The sequence below is a fragment of the Manis javanica genome, chromosome 14 (genome assembly GCF_040802235.1).
Source record: "Manis javanica isolate MJ-LG chromosome 14, MJ_LKY, whole genome shotgun sequence".
Lineage (NCBI taxonomy): Eukaryota > Metazoa > Chordata > Mammalia > Pholidota > Manidae > Manis > Manis javanica.
Window position 1 is genome coordinate 54,111,280 of NC_133169.1, and position 18,772 is coordinate 54,130,051.

Sequence of the window (18,772 nt, forward strand, 5' to 3'; positions counted from 1 at the left end):
GACTATGAGAGAAAGGAATAATAGTTTTATAAATGCTTTAATTTTTTCTAATCTGTGTATGAAAAGCCTGATAACTTAATACTGGCAGCTTTTTTTCTTTTTTTTTTTTTTTACTGTATTTATATAAACTGGAATGCACTTTTTTTCATAGTTATATCAAAAGGGGATTGACAGCCCCCAGAACAGTCAGGCTAGATAGCACGGCAGTCTTTCAGGTTTTCAGTCTTTGCTCTGCCATCTACTATGTTGTTGCCCTAGACACACTCGGTGAATTGCTTTCCCTCTGTTTCCAAAATATAGGCCTGTACCAGCCCTTCAGAATCACGGGATACCTTTTACACAGTCAGCCCTGAGGAAATGGCAGCTATTGACATTTTTGTAAGGACAGTAAGAGGACGAATAGCATTTGACTGGTGGCTTAAGCGATTTCTTTTGCTGATTCCTTGCTCCTGGAGACAGAATTATCAGGCACTGCCATGATTGACACTTCCCCTATCACCGTGGGCATTACCTGGCCTGTGTGTAAAACCTGTCTGAAACTGGCTGTAGATAGCTCTGAAAAATAAAATTTTGCTAAAACATACCAAAGCCAAGTGTTCAAGGTCCGATTCCAAACCAACGACTCACTAGCCTTTCTTACAGCTAAAGCCAGATTAGGAGGTCACGGCAAAATCCCAAGGAGATCTCTTATTAAGAGCCTGGGATGACTCTATGGTAGTAATAGCAATTATTTCAATTTACCTAGTGAGTACATAGCTGGCACTCAGCAAGCCACTTATTACAACAGCTATGTCATTTACTCCTGGAGTCCTACGTGAAGCAGAGGCATTATCACCATTTTACAACTAGGTAGAGGGAGACCCAGGGCAGCTGATGATCCCGCCTCCCATCACACAGCTAAGCAGCAGCAGGCCACAGATGACATCCTGGTCTGCCTGGCTTATCTCTGTCTAAACCACTTGACTTGTCTTTCCACCTAAATACACTCTCCCTAGAGACATAATGACTTAAGAGTGCTTCCCCATCAGAAACATCCAATGAGAATCTAAGTCCTCTGAAATTTAAAGTTCTTAAAACTAACATATATGTTGTTCACTGATTAGACCCAAGAGACCAAGAATATAGTATTTCAGGGTAAGCACCTCAAATACAGGGACGTGACTATGACACAAACAACATCTTACCAAAAAATCTAATAATCGAAATAGAATTGTCCCATCTTTGAAAAACATGTTTCATATGCCTATTTTGGAGATAGGCTAAAAAGATGGAAGGTTGATTTTTCCAGCTACTACTTAAATGACCAAATCAATCAACTAAATGGCTTTGGCTTAAAACTCCAGCATCCCAAAGTGACTTTTACCTGTAAAAACTCACTGTTGGTGTTAAAAAACAAAAACAAGGAAACCATGCAATCACTCATTGGCAGGTAAAGCAAAACCTGGCACAAGCAAGAACTGCTAGATTAATCGGTCCTAATTAGGCTACAATTCAATCAGCAGCCAAGTCTGAATGGTCTTTTTGAGAATTAACCAGCTCTGCGGACTTCCAGACGAATCCCTCTGGAGACCAGCTATGGGGTATTTCTCAAGTTGGCATCAACCTCATGGCCACAGAAAAACATTCTTCTCAGGAGTACTCTGGCCCTCTCAGTTTGCTCTTCTAAAGGGGATTTATGGCTTTATCAGTTTTTAGCGCAATTTCAGGTTCAGATTTGTTCCAGAAACTGTGATCTAAATTAGATCGAGGAATAAGATGGGAATTGGAGTAAAATGTCAGTGTATATCCAAGAGACGAACTGCTGATACTTTTTTCCTGCTTCCTTCACATTATCATTGGCCCCTGCACAAGTGGTAAACATTGTTTCACCCTGTTAACAAAAATTCTGTATGACTCATTAATCCTACTTCTTGTCCAGAGAAATCCCATCACATATTAGTTAGCCTCTTTCCAAGGTGAGAGGCTGAGTTTCACTCTTGGAAGACATGGCCGCTGAATGAAAACAAATGATCAAAAAATACACAAGAGAGACTTTTTGGCTTCTCCGCTCCCGTGGCTTAAGCAAGATAAAACAGTCCTTGAAAGGAAGCATTATGCGTATCAGGTTGAGCTGGAAGGACAACAGGAAGCAGCAGAAGTGAGAGCCTTTAATAATTAACCATTTTACTATATATTGCCTGACTCATTTTTGTTTAATGTACAATTACAGTATGACAAATGTTACCTGGAAAGTTCTATACTTCAGAGATCACTGGCATATAAATAGATTATTTTTCCATACTGTGCTGTGAGTCTAAAAAGTCTGCACGAGGTGACAGCATGGAACTATTAATCTAAAATACTTAAATATTTTCACTAAGGGCCTTGCCAAAGATTCTGCTCACCCTCTACCTTCCTAGCCTCATACATGAATGATATGCATAAACCATTCAGATTATACCAAGTAGTATCATTTTTCACTCTCAATTCCACTTTGTTATGCAACCCATCTCCCTTGGTTCTTTGTTAATTAGGTATTCAACGAAAGACTTTTCTTTGTAGTTCAGGGTTAATATGTGTATTCAAACCCTAACTCCAAGGGGTGAAGAAAGAAGGATAGAACTACAGAAAGGAAAAAAATGGTGCAGGAGGTGGGAGCCCAACCTTGGAGGGCAAATCCTAGTTTGCAGTCTCTGCAGAGTAAGAGCAGACATGAAGACCGGAATTCATGCACTTTATATTCAACATAGTTTTTCTGCTAATGTAGTCAAACTTGATACTGTTACCATTAGAAGCAGGTAGGTGTTCCACAGTGACAGCAAGATTAACTTTCCTACTCATCAAATAATTGTGTCAGATCTTACCAGCTTAGAACAGACCAAGTTCTGTATCTGTGTTTTGCACCCATGGAAGGTTATCAATAACAGTAAAATTGCCCCCTCCCCGAATAGTCAGAAGCAGAAATTTTAGGAAAGGTTTCTGAAGCTGTCTTGATATTTACTAACCTACAACAGGGTGTGAGATTGAAATGGGAAGAGGGTGTGTTCGCCCACCACTCATAGACCTGTAATACTATTTTGTCCCCTTGGCATGCACACACCCAATATATTAGCTGTGAACTGTTCTAACAAAAAAGGAGATCCGGGGAACACAGCAGGATTGCCATTCTGCACAGCAGACCACACCCCATACTTTACCTGCGCCCACCACGAGGGCCCTGGGCTCACAGCTGAGGATGCAATGCAGGAGGGACTTGGAGCGAATGCTGGAGTTGAGGAAGGCCACCACGCAGCCCAGCTTGGCCAGGCCGAACCACACGTGGATGAAGTCGGGCTCATTGCTCATCAGCAGAGCCACGGTGGTCCCCCTTTTCACGGTGGAATGGTTCAGGAAGACATGGGCCACTCTGCTACTCCTTCTGTCTACATCCTGATAGGTGTAGATGTCTCCCTCATAGATGATGAAAGGTTTCTGAGGCTGCTGCTTGGCATGGCTTAGGAATTTATCCAGGACAGTGACCAGCTCGCCTCGGAGCCTGCACATCTCCATCCGAATTCCATAGCGTACCACCTTCCCCAGGTACCAGAAGTCATCCCAGAAGTAAGGGAAGAGGAGTTTCTGCAGGAAGTGCAAGAAGACAATTCCAGCCCCTAGTCCTGTTAGCCATGACAAGAGCATGGGGACCACAGGACCAGAAGCAGTTCTGATCCCAGCCCTACCAGCGTCCTTCGCTTCTAGGCGCAGCTCTCCGCCTAGACCACTGCTCCTCCACACCCGCACCAGCAATTTGTGCCAGCCTTTCTGCCAGGGAGAGGGAAATCGTGCGAAACACTGTCAGCGGTCTGCACAAAGGACGCCCCAAGTGCTGCTGGAGATAAGGCTTGAGACACCTGGCAGACGTGGAGAGCGCGGATAATCACAGCAGGCGCTCGCAGGGGCATGGGAGTCAGCGAGCCCAGCGCAGAGCCCTCGCCTCCGGAGCCCCGACGCGGCCCGCGCCCTGCCGGGTTCCCGGGCTCTTTGCAGCCCTCTCCAGGAAGGCTGAGTCGGTCCCGCCGCCTCTGACGGCCTGGGCAAACACCACCGCCCTCAGGCCAAGTGTGTCCCGTCTTTCCGGGGGTGCAACTTGGAGACTGAATCCGAGTCCAGGAAAGCGGGGCTGGCGACGGCTGAGAACTGCAGCAGCTTCCCGTCTGGCCCGCCAGAAGCCAGGGTCTCAGGGCCACGCCTCGGCCCGAGGTGACCCCGGGGCCCGTGGGATCCGGGGCCCGCAGCACCGCCCCCGCTCCGCCTCGCGCCCCGCCCCTAGGGCGCTCTCCGCTGAGCAGCTGCTTTCCACCCGGGGCGCGGCTGCCCCCCGAGCGTCCTTGGGCTGGTGCAGCGTCCTACCGCCCGCCGCCAGGCCCGGGGCCAACCGCGGCTCCGAGCGCGGCCGCTGCAGGGCTCGGGGCTCTGCGCGTCCAACCGCCGCAGAAAGTGCCGCCATGGGGCTCTGGCGGGGACGGGACCGTCTCCCGGGGTGGGAGGGCCGGCGTCCGGGAGTCCCCGCGGGGTCTGGGGGCACCAGCTGCTGCAGTGGGGTTGGAGGAGTTCACTCCTTAAATCAAGTACCAATTTAAGGGAACTAAACGAGAGGCAGAAGAGGGGAGGGGAGGAATTAAAGAAAAAAACCTGCTGAAAATGGGACAGAGGACAACCAAAAGGAGATCAGGGGGTCGGACAGGTCAAGGAATATTTGAGCTCTTTGTTCATAAAGCATCAGACAACTGTTTTGTTGTTCTACAAAAAGTATTTTTGAGCACTTACATTAGTAGGTTGGTATTGACATTTATGTGGGAATTCTATCCTTAGAGGACAGTCCTTTGTACAAAATTTTCCAAAAAATACGGATGTGCGAGCTTAAGTTCATATCCACATCCATATTTTTTAAAAGCATAAAATACTATTCTCTGTCCTTGACAAAATATATATATATTTTCAGTTAGATCATGCAAAGACTTCAAACTTAGGATTCTAAAGGGGAGAGGGGATAATGGGGAGTCAACAAGAAATTGCAAAGAATTACAATAAAATTTCATACCGTGATGAAATTTTACTGAAGCTAAAAACCTGGGAGATATTTAATTACATTTTTTTTTCCTGCAGACAGCATCATCCCAGCTCTAAGCTTTTAAGAAGTGTGTATAATGGTTAATTGCACACATTGAAATGGTTAAGCATTGCCTCACATTTGTCAGGCTTTTCTTCCTCCTTCTCTCTCGTGTCCTGCAGCTGGGTTCTAGCTAACCTCAGATTTCCTAATAAAAGAAAACTGAAAAAACTCCAAGGGTGACTCTGATTTAGTAATCTGAAAAGGATTACTTTAAAGTCACAGTGACGAGCCCAGAAGAAAGACAAGCTCTTACATATCTTTGGGTAGAAATAATTTGCAATCACAGTAAATCATACAGCATGGAGAATATAGTTAATGATTCTGTAACATCTTTCTACACTGATAGATGGTAACTGCACTAGAGGGGTGAGGATTTCATAACATGGGTAACTGTTGAAGCACTGTGCTGTACATTCCAAGCCAACATAAGATTGTATATCAAGGATACTTGAATTAAAAACAATTTTTTGTGTAGATAAAACGATTTCTAAATTTACTCAGAAGCTCCGGACTTTTCAACTCAAGACACAGCTTTTCAGTTAAAAAAAGTATTAGTATCAAGCAGTTGGCAACATGAAAATCAGTTTACAACCTGAAGAGCATCTTTGAAATTTTATCCTTTTCGCTCCTGGTTCTACTCTGATTCAGTCACCTCCTAGAAAACAACACTTGAAGTAGAAAACAGAATATGGAGCAGTTGGTCTCAGACTTTCGATTTCCAGTACAAGTAAAACCTGTCCACCTCTAGTGGAAAAAAATGAGTAAAGAAGCATAGGTTTGCCATCTTTTATTTTGTTAAATTTAAAATATTAAGCACACATTACACTAATTACCATCATCATTGTTCCATAAAGGGAAGGATTTATTTCAACATTAAAAAGAAGGAAGAATACCATTAGAATAAAGGACCATCTTTCAAAATAAATCAAATTAATTTCATGAAAAACTCATGTGTTATGCTTATTTTTCTTAAGAGGGACTTGTTAACATAACCCCAAGGCATGGAACTAAATTTTTAGCAACTAATATGAGTGAGTTAAGAAAATATTTGGCACCATAAATGTGAGATGATTTGATTTATTAGGAGAACTCAAACATGCTGCCAAAATTTATATTAGCCAAAGCCAGTTCTGTGCCTGAAATCTCGCCATGAAAGAAGGAATCAATGAAAATCTTGGGACATCTCCCGGTATTGGATATACCCTGACATCAGCCCATGTATCTGTTCCTTTTTTTTCCAGAAACTTTGTATTCACTTTCAAATAGTGCTAAAGGCAGCTAAATAGAAGATATAACCATTAATTACAATTATTAACTTTTGCAAAATGAGGGACAGTAAGACTAATTGCAAATGTTACTTACTTAAAATAAAGGGAAACAAGCACATACAAATAGTCTAGACCATTTCTGTTTCTATGGCCATGGACAATGCATCATTTCTCAGGTTCCCCTTTAGGAAATATAGAAATGTATTTTTCTTGAGTGTTACTTGAAAGTAAATATTGTGACTAAATGCAAGTCAATGTAAAAAGAAAAATCTTGCTTATTTTCAATCTAAATATATTCTCTCCTTTCTGTCTCCCCCATTTTTGATTTGACTTTACCCTCTGACACTCTCCCAAGTCCCTCTGTACCTTCAGTTCTGTTGAAGATGAATTGGTCCATAAGTGGCTCAAAGTGAAACTGAAGAAATAGCATCATATGATGGCCCCTAACTCATCTTATGCCCATAGTATTTTACCATGGCAGTTAAAGAATTCGGACTGTACAGGCAAATTACTTGTGTCCGTAAGTCTGATAAAATTCTACAACAGCACCTTTTGGGTTATGGGAGGCTTAGGGGAGAAGGTGGAGGTTTACAAAGGTCCTAGACGACACTATGCTCGTAGGAAAATATCACAATACGTGTTTGCAATGGACCAAGAAGCTCTAAGTTTCTAGATGGCAGGTGATGCTCGGGGAAGAGGGCTGTGGGGAGTGGTTCATGTGGATGCTGGAAGAAGGATGAGAAATGCTGAATGGAAGACTCATCCGCTTTATAATTCTATCCAGTCACAAAGTCCTGCTCAGGTTTTAATCACTGATTTTTAATCACTGATTTAGCCTCTGATCATAGCTTGGTTTTTGATGGGAAGCTTACTCTTGCTACGATCTGTTTATGTTAATGAACAATCATTGCCCCTCATAAGGACTTGTAAAGCGGATTCAACATGAAAGATGAGAAGTGGGTCAGAGTGTGTGGAGGCATTAATATTACTACATGTCTTTGGCACATCAAACGCTTCTTGAAAAAAATTTTTATGGCACCAAATAAGTGATCCTGTAATAATAGTCTGGGAAACAGTTCCCAAACAAATTAAATATTTAACAATCACTTTTGCCACAGACTACAAACTATGCCTGGAAACCTAGGCCAATCAGGATCCTGCCAAGAAAGCAGTATACACATATTTTATTATTCATGAATTTTTAAAACAGCTTTCTTATATCCATATACTTCTGTACTTCTATTTATGATAACTTCCCCTTCCTGAGTGTTGGTGAAATGTACTGTTTACAAAAGATACTTATGGAGAGTTTTACCGGTGACTTTGAGTCCTCGCTTAGTTCCTCAGTTTCATAAACCACCCCCATGGAGGTGGGTCATTTGGTCATTAGTGAGATAATCAAAGAAACTCTTTTGAAACTTATTAGGAATTAACAATGTTCCAAAGACTACCACGAGGTGTTCCATGGGCCCCTGTTTTTACATGTCCCATAAGGTCTGACATTCACTCTCAAATACGTGGACGGCAACAGAGGTTCAGGGTGTTTGTCTCATTTCTTCACACATCCTGCAAATTTATAACAACCTTTTTTCCAAAGGATTAATTATAATAATTATTTCTTTCTGGGTAGGCAAGTAGTCCAGTGCTGTAGGTGACCTCTAACCTCACCAGTGCCCACCACTTACGGAGTCCAGACAGCTGCTCCAGCTCCAGGCTGTTCCCACCCATCAAGAAGCCGGAGGGAGGAAGCTCAGGGCAGTCACCTCTACTGGTGTTGCTTTGTTTCAGTTTTATTTTTTAGCTTTTTATTAAATGAAACAATATAATGGTACTCCCTGCCACATATTCATCACCTAGATTTCATGATCGTTAACATTCTGCCCAATTTGTTTCAATTTTTTTATTCTGAAGTATGGTATTTAATTACAGACTACATGGCATTGCTACCGTAAATATCTCTGGGTACATTTCTGAGAAATGGACATTTCCCCACCTAACACAATACCATGATCACATCTCATCAAATTAACAATAATTCTTTAACATCATCTAATATTTAGCCTATATTTAGTTTCTTCTAAAATGTCTTGTGCACTTGACTGGTCTAAAACCAGAATCAGTTTAAGCTCTAAAGTCTAAGTTCTTTTTTAATCTAGAATGGTTCTTATCACAACCTTATCTCTTCCCAGAACAGATCCTAGTTAAAGACAACAGGCCAGTGGTCTTGCAGGGCGTCCCACCTTCTACACTGGTCTGATGGTTTGCCCATGTCTCCTTGGTAAGAGTCAGGTTGAACACTTTTCCTAAGACTACTTCACAGGGATACTATGCACTTTATGTTGCATTACATCAAGATAAACACAATATCCAGTTGTTGTGAATTAGCACATCACTACTGATAAAATATGGCTTACTTTATACACCATTCTGCACATAATGTATCCTGGTGATCAAAATCTACTACTGTGTAGAGACCCTCCTTGTTTTTTTTTATGGTAGTATGTTGTGCAGCAATATCATAACTCACTCAGCTCACTCTCAATCGATGGGCTTGTTTTCAATCTTTGCCATCACAAACAGTATTCCAGTTAATGAATCTGTGCACATAGTATATAGTTTTGTCAGTGTAACTTTGCAATAGCTTCTTAGAAATGGGCTTGCTGACTCAAAGAGTAAATAGATATGTGATTTTTCTGGAGACTGTCCATTTCTCCTCCCTGTTAGTTATATCACTGACATGCCCACCATCAATGTGCAAGAATATTGGGGAAGTGCAAAAGAAATCTCTAACAAGACTACTTTCACTGAATTAGCAATACTGGGGACTGTATACAATGTTCCCACAAATATGGACAGTTAATTCATGCTATATATTGTAGATGTTTTGGTTCCGTGTTCTAACATCATTATTCAAGTATTTCATGCCTATTGAATGTAATTTTTCTTTTATTTTACATGAAACTATATCACCCAAAACCTACATCTGTTTTCTGGTTTTGCAAATATTGTATTTCCAGACTGTATTATATGGTAAATTAGAAAAATATATTTAAAACAAAAGCTAAACTCAACGAACAGATCTTCTCAGGGATTGGAAATACGGTAACAATGTGGCCTCAAAACCCAGACCACACACACTTCAAAGAGATATTGTTCTCCAAAATATTTCAAAAATGCATGTCCTGATTTGCTACTGGAGGCACATGCCCAAATTTTGGCTCATTTAATTAATGATATTCACGAGCCACATCACAGAGTATCAATTGAAAACCTAACAGTTACAGACAAGGAGTTTCTGATGCATGCCAACAGGAAGACACTCTTCAATTCTTTAAAATTGGCTTTTGAACCCAGAGAAAGATTCCAAAGGCCTACCATGGACCTTTCTCAATGGTATTTGAGAATTTGGTAATGCTTTCTTTTGCCAAAGAAAGCCCAAAACAGATGGGGAAACCCTGCTACTCTATCACAACTATGGGCTTCTAACAAACGGAGTCAGTGCCAGATTCTGGGGCCAATTCCAGGAAACAGAACCAGAACAGCCTCACTGACCGACTCCCTTTTTCAGAGATCAAACTAAAGGGCCCTGCGTTCCGGCACTAAGGAGCTGACAGGACCTCGGGCCAGGTGATTTACTTGGGGGAGGGCAGACGCACAGTCAGACCTGCCTGCTGGCATTTGGCCACATCATTTGTCAAAGCGTAGGCCCGGGAGTACCTCATGCTACTCAGCGCTGTTTCTGACAAGGTTCTGGGGGGAATGTTAACTAATGAAGTTGTCTGGCACTCTGAGGTGCCGTGACATAATACTGGTATATCACTGATATCAAACATAAAGAAACTGGGCTTCAGACTCATCTGGGGACACCCACCTGACATAATGACCCACACCATACATACTATATTCATCTAGGTCTGACCGACCTCAGAGTTTTCTGTACCTGCTCTTGATCTCCAGCACCCTAGGGGCGGGTCTCAGTGGGCCTCCATTTTGGTTTTCACACTCCTGGGGAACAGGCTGCCCAATCCACCTCCTCACAGACATCCTCCTCAGATCTCCACATTCAGGCCTTTATGTCGCCTGCCTTCCAAGATCACATGATAGAAGATTAAAGAATCACAATTCATCTTCTCCTTGTGGGCCCTTTTCAAGGCAGGCATAAACTGTGGCTCTCATGTGTCTGTACTTCCTACTTGGACTTTCTGTTAAATAAAGATGAGGCTCCTTGGCTCATGCTCAGGAATCAAGCTACTACCCTGGGAAAACTTCATTCCTGAAGTTTCTTTTCCCTTCTCCCAAGACTTGAACTGTGGCCAGTCCATCCCATCACTGGCCCACAGGATCCTATTTGGTTGCTTCTCTCTTTCATCAGGCTTAGTAGGAAAAGTGACGGGTGGGGATACAGGACATGATAATCCTGTACTCACACAACACGGTGGTGGGCGGCAGCAACCAGACAGATACGGGGGCTCGGGGAGCACCTCGAGCATGCGGCAGTTCCTTGGCTCCGTCTAACGGGAGCACCGAGGGGCCCAGCCTGCTCTGCTCTAGCAGAGCGCACCTGCTGGAACACTGATGCCGGATATGTGAAGGCACCTCAGCCCCCATGTGAGAGAGACACCACCGCTGGGGCCCGTGCTTGGGCTCCTCCACTGCAGTGCTGCAGGATCGAACGTCGGCTGGTTGGGAGGTTGGGTCTTTTACCTTCTGCGGGGCGCCCTCTCCCACGGACTCTCACACTTGGTTGATCTTTCACTTGCCAGTGTGCCAAAGATCAATCTGATGGCCGACAAATTCACCAAAGTCTAAATTTACTAAAAGATTATTTGCTGAACTGTTTAGAATTTCCTTAACATTCTAGTTTGCATTTTGCTTTGGTTTTTAGCATCTCCCTCTATTTCTATCGCTACCAATGCCTCAGGCTTGCCCCTGCCCCTCCCAGAGGCCATGAAACAAATACTGGAATTACTGGGGAAACAATCCAGCAGTGCTGCCACCAGAGGCAAGGAAGGGGCAGAGCCAACGACAGGAGTGGGGCATCACGGAGCAGCAAGCAGAGCTGAAGGGTCCATCTGTCTTTTGAATACAGAACAGGAGGGTCAGCACAGGGTCAAGTGTAGATGGTGGAGCAGGAGGAGATGTTAGGAGAGAACTGGGACCTAATGGAAACTTCCTGAATAGTTCATTTTCTTCCTACACATAATTGTTGGTGTATTTCCTCACAGTGGATTAGGAGAGGGGTGGAGTAAGCCCACAGATTACTTCAGGTTCATTATGGAGCTAGAATGAGTAAGGGAATGACAAATAATAAGGTTTTTTTTCCCTTAAACTTCTTAATTATTTGAAAATGCATTTAAGAGTTATAAGACAGGAGATAGATTAAAAGGATTAGGAAACACAAATTACTTCTTTGTACTGTATTGCTAGGAATTATGATTAATTAAGGCTAACTCTAAGGCTAACTCACCCACGTACTGTCATGCTTGCTTCAGCAGCCCCTCTTCTGCTTTTAGCAAAGCTAGTCAGTTATTTTCTGATGTGTTCTCGTGAACTGCTTGGCTTCTGTGCAGGTTTTGAAAAAAAATGCATGCTTGTTCACTGGACTAAGAAGAGAGGCTCATCAACATGCACATACAGATGCATCTCTTACTGAGGCATACACTGTAGTATATAGGTTCTTTTTGTTTTAACTTCACAACTAGGTAAGTAACTCAGAATTAGCTCATACCTATATGTATATATGCATGGATACATATTTTCACTGTTATCTAATAAGAAATATCATCAGTCACATTTAAGTGTTCTTTAACTGAGTTTCTTGTGAATGTCTTGTTTTCTAAACATATAAGCAATGTATTATGTTGAGGTATATTATATAATAATATAAAACTGTAAAGTACATAATTTAATGTCTTGACATATGTATATGCCTATGAAATAAATAATCACCACAATCAAGCTAATGAACACACACCCATCAACACACAAAGCATCCTTAACTTTGAAGACCCTCCTTCCTGTCACTTCTCACCACAGATGCCCCATCCCTCTTCTCAAGCAAATCCTGACAGTGCTTCCTATCATTATAGATTAGTTTGCATTTTCTAGAAATCATACAAATGAATCATATACATGGGCAGAGGATCTGCACAGACATTATTCCAAAGAAGAATTACTGACCCCCAGCAGGTACTTGCAAAGATACTCAGCATGACTGATCATCAGGGAAATGCAAATCACTGTCAGCATGGATATTATCAGGAGGACAAGAGGTAACAAATGCTGGCGAGGATGCGGAGGAAAGGGAGCCCTCCCACACTGCTGGTGGGGATGTAAGCTAGTTCAACCATGTGGAAAGCAGCATGGAGGGTCCTCAAAAAACTAAAAATAGAAATACCATTTGACTGGGGAATTCCACTTCTAGGAATTTACCCAAAGAAAACAACCTCTCAGATTCAAAAAGACACATGCACCCTTATGTTTATGGCAGCACTATTTATGGAAGCAACCTAAGTGTCCATCAGTAGATGAATGGATAAAGAAGAGGTGGTACATACACACAATGGAATACTATTCAGCCACAAGAAATAAATCCTGCCATTTGCAACAACATGGATGGACCTAGAGGGTATTATGCTCAGTAAAATAACAGGTGATACCTTTTAATCATTTATTCACATTGCTCAAAATTCCTATTGTTCAAGAATGCACATGAACAATATCTGTGCCCTACATTTATATTTTATTATCACAATGCAGGTGAAGAAAAGTACTAAGAAAAGAAACATTTCTAAAAAACTAACTATTTCTAAGATTCTATTTTTAATGGAAATAAATAAGATCAATGCCAGTAAACATCACCTTTCCATATTTTTAAATATCTAAATTGTCATTTTGATACCAAAACAATGTTCATATTAATTGTATCCACATGTTCACTGCCTAAGGTAAATTAATCTAAGTTTGAAATTGTTTCATCTCCCTTTTTTTTTCATTTTTGTTAATTCATTGCTATGTTTGTTTGATTAGATATTTCATAAGTGCCTTTTTGCTACCTGAACACATTTGTGTTCATGTGGTTTAGCAGCAGGCTTAAGTAGTCATTGCATTTACATGTGTGTTAATCCAGTACAGACATGGTAGCCTCGTGACATTTTGAATGTGAACTAAAGTTGCAGCATATCTGCATTGGATTTATGCACAAAACATTTAGTCTGAAATCCCTTGAGCAAATAGGATGGTTGAAATGTCAGGACACAATGTTCCAAAGAGGAAAACAACAATGGAATTTAATGAGGGTTTGCCCCAGCAAACCTGTGTCTTTGTGCCTGGGTACTCCTGTTCCAATCCTCCTGACTAAACAGTCTATAGAAATTGAGGTATCATCTGGATAAATCAACAAGGAGAATTTATACTGGCCATCTAGCCCTTTACTGGGAAGAATTAAACTGAATCTCACAGCCTGGTGACAAAAAAAAAAAATAGGCATCTGTATTCAGATGACGGCTCATGGGTAGTAGATGTGCTTTAGTTTCACATGTAGTTCTTTGCTCTCATATCCAGGACTGGCCTCTTGCCTGCGGAAGGCTGCCTCAAGGAGTGACTCTGACGGCGTGCTTCCGCTCCCCGGTGCTGCACCTAGTGCTCCTTCCCTTTCTTTGCGAGGAACTGCCTTCCCTTTTCTCTCTTAGTCATTGTCATTTGGTAACCCCCGAGTTTTTAATGCTAAGAAAGGAAATAATTAGGAATCTAGCTGAGAAAGGAAAACTGCAGAAACTCCAAGGGATGGGTTCTTCCTCTACTTACTGTCTCAACGGTAAGGCACACCCTCAATCTCCCAATCGAGCTTTCACCAGACTTCCCCATCCTTCTCTTCACTGGACTTCTAATGCAGACTTTGCAGGGAATTGCAAATTCCTTTTACAAATCACCTTTTACATAAAGTAGAGCTAAAATCTGTAATGTTTACATTAAACCTTAGGGAAATTGATTGCAACTGATTGCAAATGAGAGAAACCAACTTACATTATGCAGATTTAAGCAGAAAGGCAATTGCCAGAAAAGCTGGAAAATCAGACACAGGCAAGAATCAAGAGAAGCCAGACACGATGTCTGGGGCTAATACACATCACCAAACACCATGTGACGGAGCCACTGCTCTCCTTCCAGCTGGATCCCGGGGGGCAGCATCGGGCACATGGCTCCATTTGGCACCAGGGGCTGTGGCCAATAGCCATTTACGCTGCCAGACGAATTCTTACTCCAGACCACGTGCCTGGGTGGCTGTACTCATCCCCCACTTCTAGGGGGCGGACAAAGAGGGTATTTGCGCAGTGAGGTTTTGTAGTAGGAAATGGGCCCTGCCTCCCCAAGCAGGAGGAGGAGAATTCCCCAAACACACGAACCAGCTTCAATACCCAAACAGCCAAAGGAAACGAAATGTCCAGCAGAGGGCCATTTTTGAGATGACTTGAATCTTTGTGAATTTCCCCTTGTTAGTTTGAAGCTATTTCTTCTTACTTTTATTATTAAAATGTTTCAAAACTTTCAAATAGGAATTCTTCAAACAGATGTAACCTATAAATCAGTCATGAAATCAATTTAGTAAGCTATGATGAACTTTTTTTTAATACACAGAATGGGATAGAATTTATCAATGTGCACACTGCAGAGCATGACGAGGTGTTCCGTACTCCGTGGAACTTTTGTCTCCTATGGGTCATGGTAAAACAAATCTTGAAAACCGCTGCTCCAAAGGACTATACACATGGATTTGGGGACTTGGAGACTAGAGAGTGACGTTAGGTTTGCATGGCAGTGACCTGGGAGAGGAGACCAACTGTGGGCAGAAGGGACAGGTCAGGGTGGTAGAATATGTGGGCCACTCCCAGGGCCCCATAAAAAGTGTAATGAGGAGCTGCCACAGAGCCAAGGGCCTCTGAGGCCACCCTGGTCTCTTCCTATTGTCCCAGCGATTGAGGAGAGAACACTGATGAGAGTTCCAGCAATGGGGCATGGTTCTCGTCACGCATATTAGAATCCACGTGAATTTGCCCTAAGAGAGCTTGGCCGACAATGCTGGAGTCGACGGTGTCAACACTGCTATCTTTAGGCACATCACGAGTTAGGTAGACTGCATGTATATTCCTTTTATAGAAAATATATTCAATTTCTAAAGAACTGGCACAACTTTCTAATGATTTGGTAACTTCCTCCAAAATTTCAAGTAGAAGTGGGGGCTGGTGCAAAGTCATGTGGACAATAGAGGAAGTGCCTCTCAGTATAAACATATGAAAGGGAGGGGGAAGCCATGCAGAAACTGCTGTGCCATTTGTTTCAGAGTGAAACAATTCTTTTTAAAAAGCTCAAGAAGTTTAATTTGGCATTTGCACAAATTGTAGTAATATTAGACATTCTTAATGCTGCCATATTCTGACATGACTCACTTTCAGGTCTTCATAAAATGGCGTCATCATTAACGTGAAGATATTGCAAGGCAGTCTGATTTGTGTGTTGGAGGGGGTAGAGGGGAAATCCCATGATGTTATCAGGTTAATCTTCCTGTGTACCATCCCACAGCATCGTTTCTTGGCATAGGAGAGTGCACTGAGGTGTATTAATTTATTTGCTGACTAAACATTGTTCTGTTACTTAGACTCACATGGTGTGGTGTGGTTCACTGGACACAGAACTGCAAAGAGAATCATCCTCGAGAATGCAAACACAGTTGCCCTCACAGAACACTACACTGTAAACGTGTGGAGAGTAAGGAATTTGCTTCATTTAATGCTCTGTTCCCAGGTTGAGTGCCCAAGCCACACTCGTCTTCAATGTGACGGTCCATTTCTCTTGAACATTCACTGTTAGCTGCGTTACTAATTAATCTTCACAAAAATTCTATGAACTGGGTATTTTCACTGTTTATATTTTGTAAGGAGGAAACTGAGAAAGGTTAAATAATTGCGCAAGGTCGCACAGCTCGTGGGAGTACAGGCTGGGGTCCTAATCATATAGTCTGACTCAAGAGTTCACCCCTCTCATCATTGACCTCAACTGCCTCTCTTGATGTGAAAGTATTGTTGGAAGGAAAGAGGACTACAAGAAATGCTATCAGAGGCTTTACTGGAATTATGAAAAGGAGCATAAAGTTAAAACTACAAAATCCCCCAGTAGAGTGCTATTTCCTTTGCTAGAGTAACTTTTCTCTCTGCCTCCCTTTAGTGGAACTCTACGGCCTATAGTGTTAGGATCTGATTCAGCTGTATAGATGAGAATATACCTGAATAATAAGGGTTTACATAAATTAAGTTTATTCTTAAATCAAATAAATATGGAGGTAGGAAGTCCATCTCATGTTTTTATCAGAAACCTCTACTCCTGTCTTTCTCTCTACAAAACTAGCACAAGGTTTCCATCTTCAAGTCACTTTATGTTTCAAGATGGTCTGTGGAACTCCAGCCATTAGACCTGAGTTGTGGGCCAAAAGACCAACAAAAGGCAGAATGGTAAAGAGAGACTCCTTCCTGTAACACAGCTCCCTTTAAGCAACATTCACAGACATTACACAGAATACTTTTGCTGACTTATCATTGGCCAGTGCTTGGTGCATGACTTAGTACATGACAGTACCTGGTTTTAAGGGAGGCAGGCTGGGGAAATGTAGTCTTTCTTTTCATGTATCAATGTGCTTAGCTAAAATTCAGGACTGTGGACTGAGAAAGTACAGGGGCCATAGATACCCAGGTAAAAAACTAACAATTGCTGCTACAGTGCCTCACCTACACATCACCTATTCCAAGAAAACTTTCCTTTCACTTCTAATCTGATCTAATCTCTCCTTACTTTGAATCCCACAGCATATTATCTGCTCTACATTGTCTTCATCTTATCCCTGCAGTTTGATGATGTCTTGAAGGCAGACACTGTCTCTGTGCATTCCATGAGATACCAAGGTGCCTTGTATTGTGTAGATGTTCAATGAAAGGGCAACAGGAATCTTTTTGTTGTTGTAAGGAAACAAAAGAATGGTCATAGTGAATGGATAAAAAAACAAGACCCATCTATTTGCTACTTGCAGGAGACTCACTTTTTAGACCTAATGACAAACACAATCTAAACCTAAAGGGATGGAAAAAGATATTCCATGCAAATAACAATGAGAAAAAAAAAGCTGGAGTAGCAATATTTATATAAGACAAAGTCGAATTTAAAACAAAGACTGTAACAAGAGACAAAGAAAGGACATTACATAATGAGTAAGCTCATAATCTAGTGAGAAGATATAACAACTGTAAATATCTCTGTACCCAACAGAGGAGCACCAAATATATAAGGCAAATACTAATAGACATAAAGGGAGAGCTTGACAGTAATATACTAATAGTGGGGGACTTTAATTCCTCACTTACATCAGTGGATAGATCAACCAGACGGAAAATCAAAGAGGAAACAATGGATTTGAATGACACATTAGGACAATTGGAATTAACAGATTTATACAGAACATTACATCCAAAACAGAAGAATACACACACATTCTTCTCAAGCACATACGGAATAGTCTCCAGAACAGAATGTTAGGTCACAAGGCAAGTTTCAATAAATTTAAAAAGACTGACATCATACAAGAGCCTTTTTTGACAACAGTTGTATGAAACTGGAAATCAATTTCAAGAAAAAAAAACAGAGAAAGCACAAACACATGGAGGCTAACCAGCATGCCACTAAATAACCAATGTGCCATCAAGGAAAAAATAAAAAGATACTTGAAGAATAATGAAAATAGAAATATAATGGTTCAAGAATATTTAGGATGCAGTCCTAAGGGTTAAGTTTATAGCAATCCAGGCCTACCTCAAGAAGTTAGAACTATCTCAAGTAAATAATCTAACCTGACATACAAAGGCACTAGAAAAAGAAGGACAAACTAAGCCAAAGTTAGTAGAAGAAAGGAAGAAACAATGATCAGAGCAAAAATGAATGAAATAGAGACTAAAAAACAATACAAATATTAATAAAACTAGGAGCTGCTTCTTTGAAAAGAGAAGCAAAATTGATAAACCTTTAGCTGGACAGATCAAGAAAAAAATGGCTTAGATAAATGAGATCAGAACTGAAAGAGGAGAATTACAACTGACACCACAGAAATACAAGCAATTATCACAGAGTATTATGAAAAATTATATGCCAACAAATTGTACAACTTAGAAGAAATGGATACTTAGGTGCAACAATCTTCTAAGACTGAACCAATAGACTAAACCACTTTTAAATTGAAAATTTGAACAGACCGATTAGATATGTAATCAAAGAACTCTCAACAAACAAAACTCCCACCCAGATGACTCCACAGGTAAATTGAACCAAACATTTA

At 41.5% G+C, this 18,772-nt stretch overlaps 1 protein-coding gene across 2 annotated transcripts in view; it reads right to left on the reverse strand.

Annotated features, from left to right (window-relative positions):
• SLC27A6 (solute carrier family 27 member 6) overlaps positions 1–4,353 on the reverse strand; it is a 72,431-nt gene extending 68,078 nt beyond the window's left edge. Inside the window, exon 1 of one of the 2 annotated variants that reach the window (XM_073222172.1) lies at positions 3,177–4,353. In XM_073222172.1, the coding sequence (XP_073078273.1) occupies positions 3,177–3,657 (481 nt within the window). In that variant the 5' untranslated portion in view covers positions 3,658–4,353. The remainder of the gene's footprint in view (positions 1–3,176) is intronic. The other variant, XM_073222171.1, reaches the window with a different exon arrangement.
• Between the last annotated feature and the right edge of the window lie 14,419 nt (positions 4,354–18,772).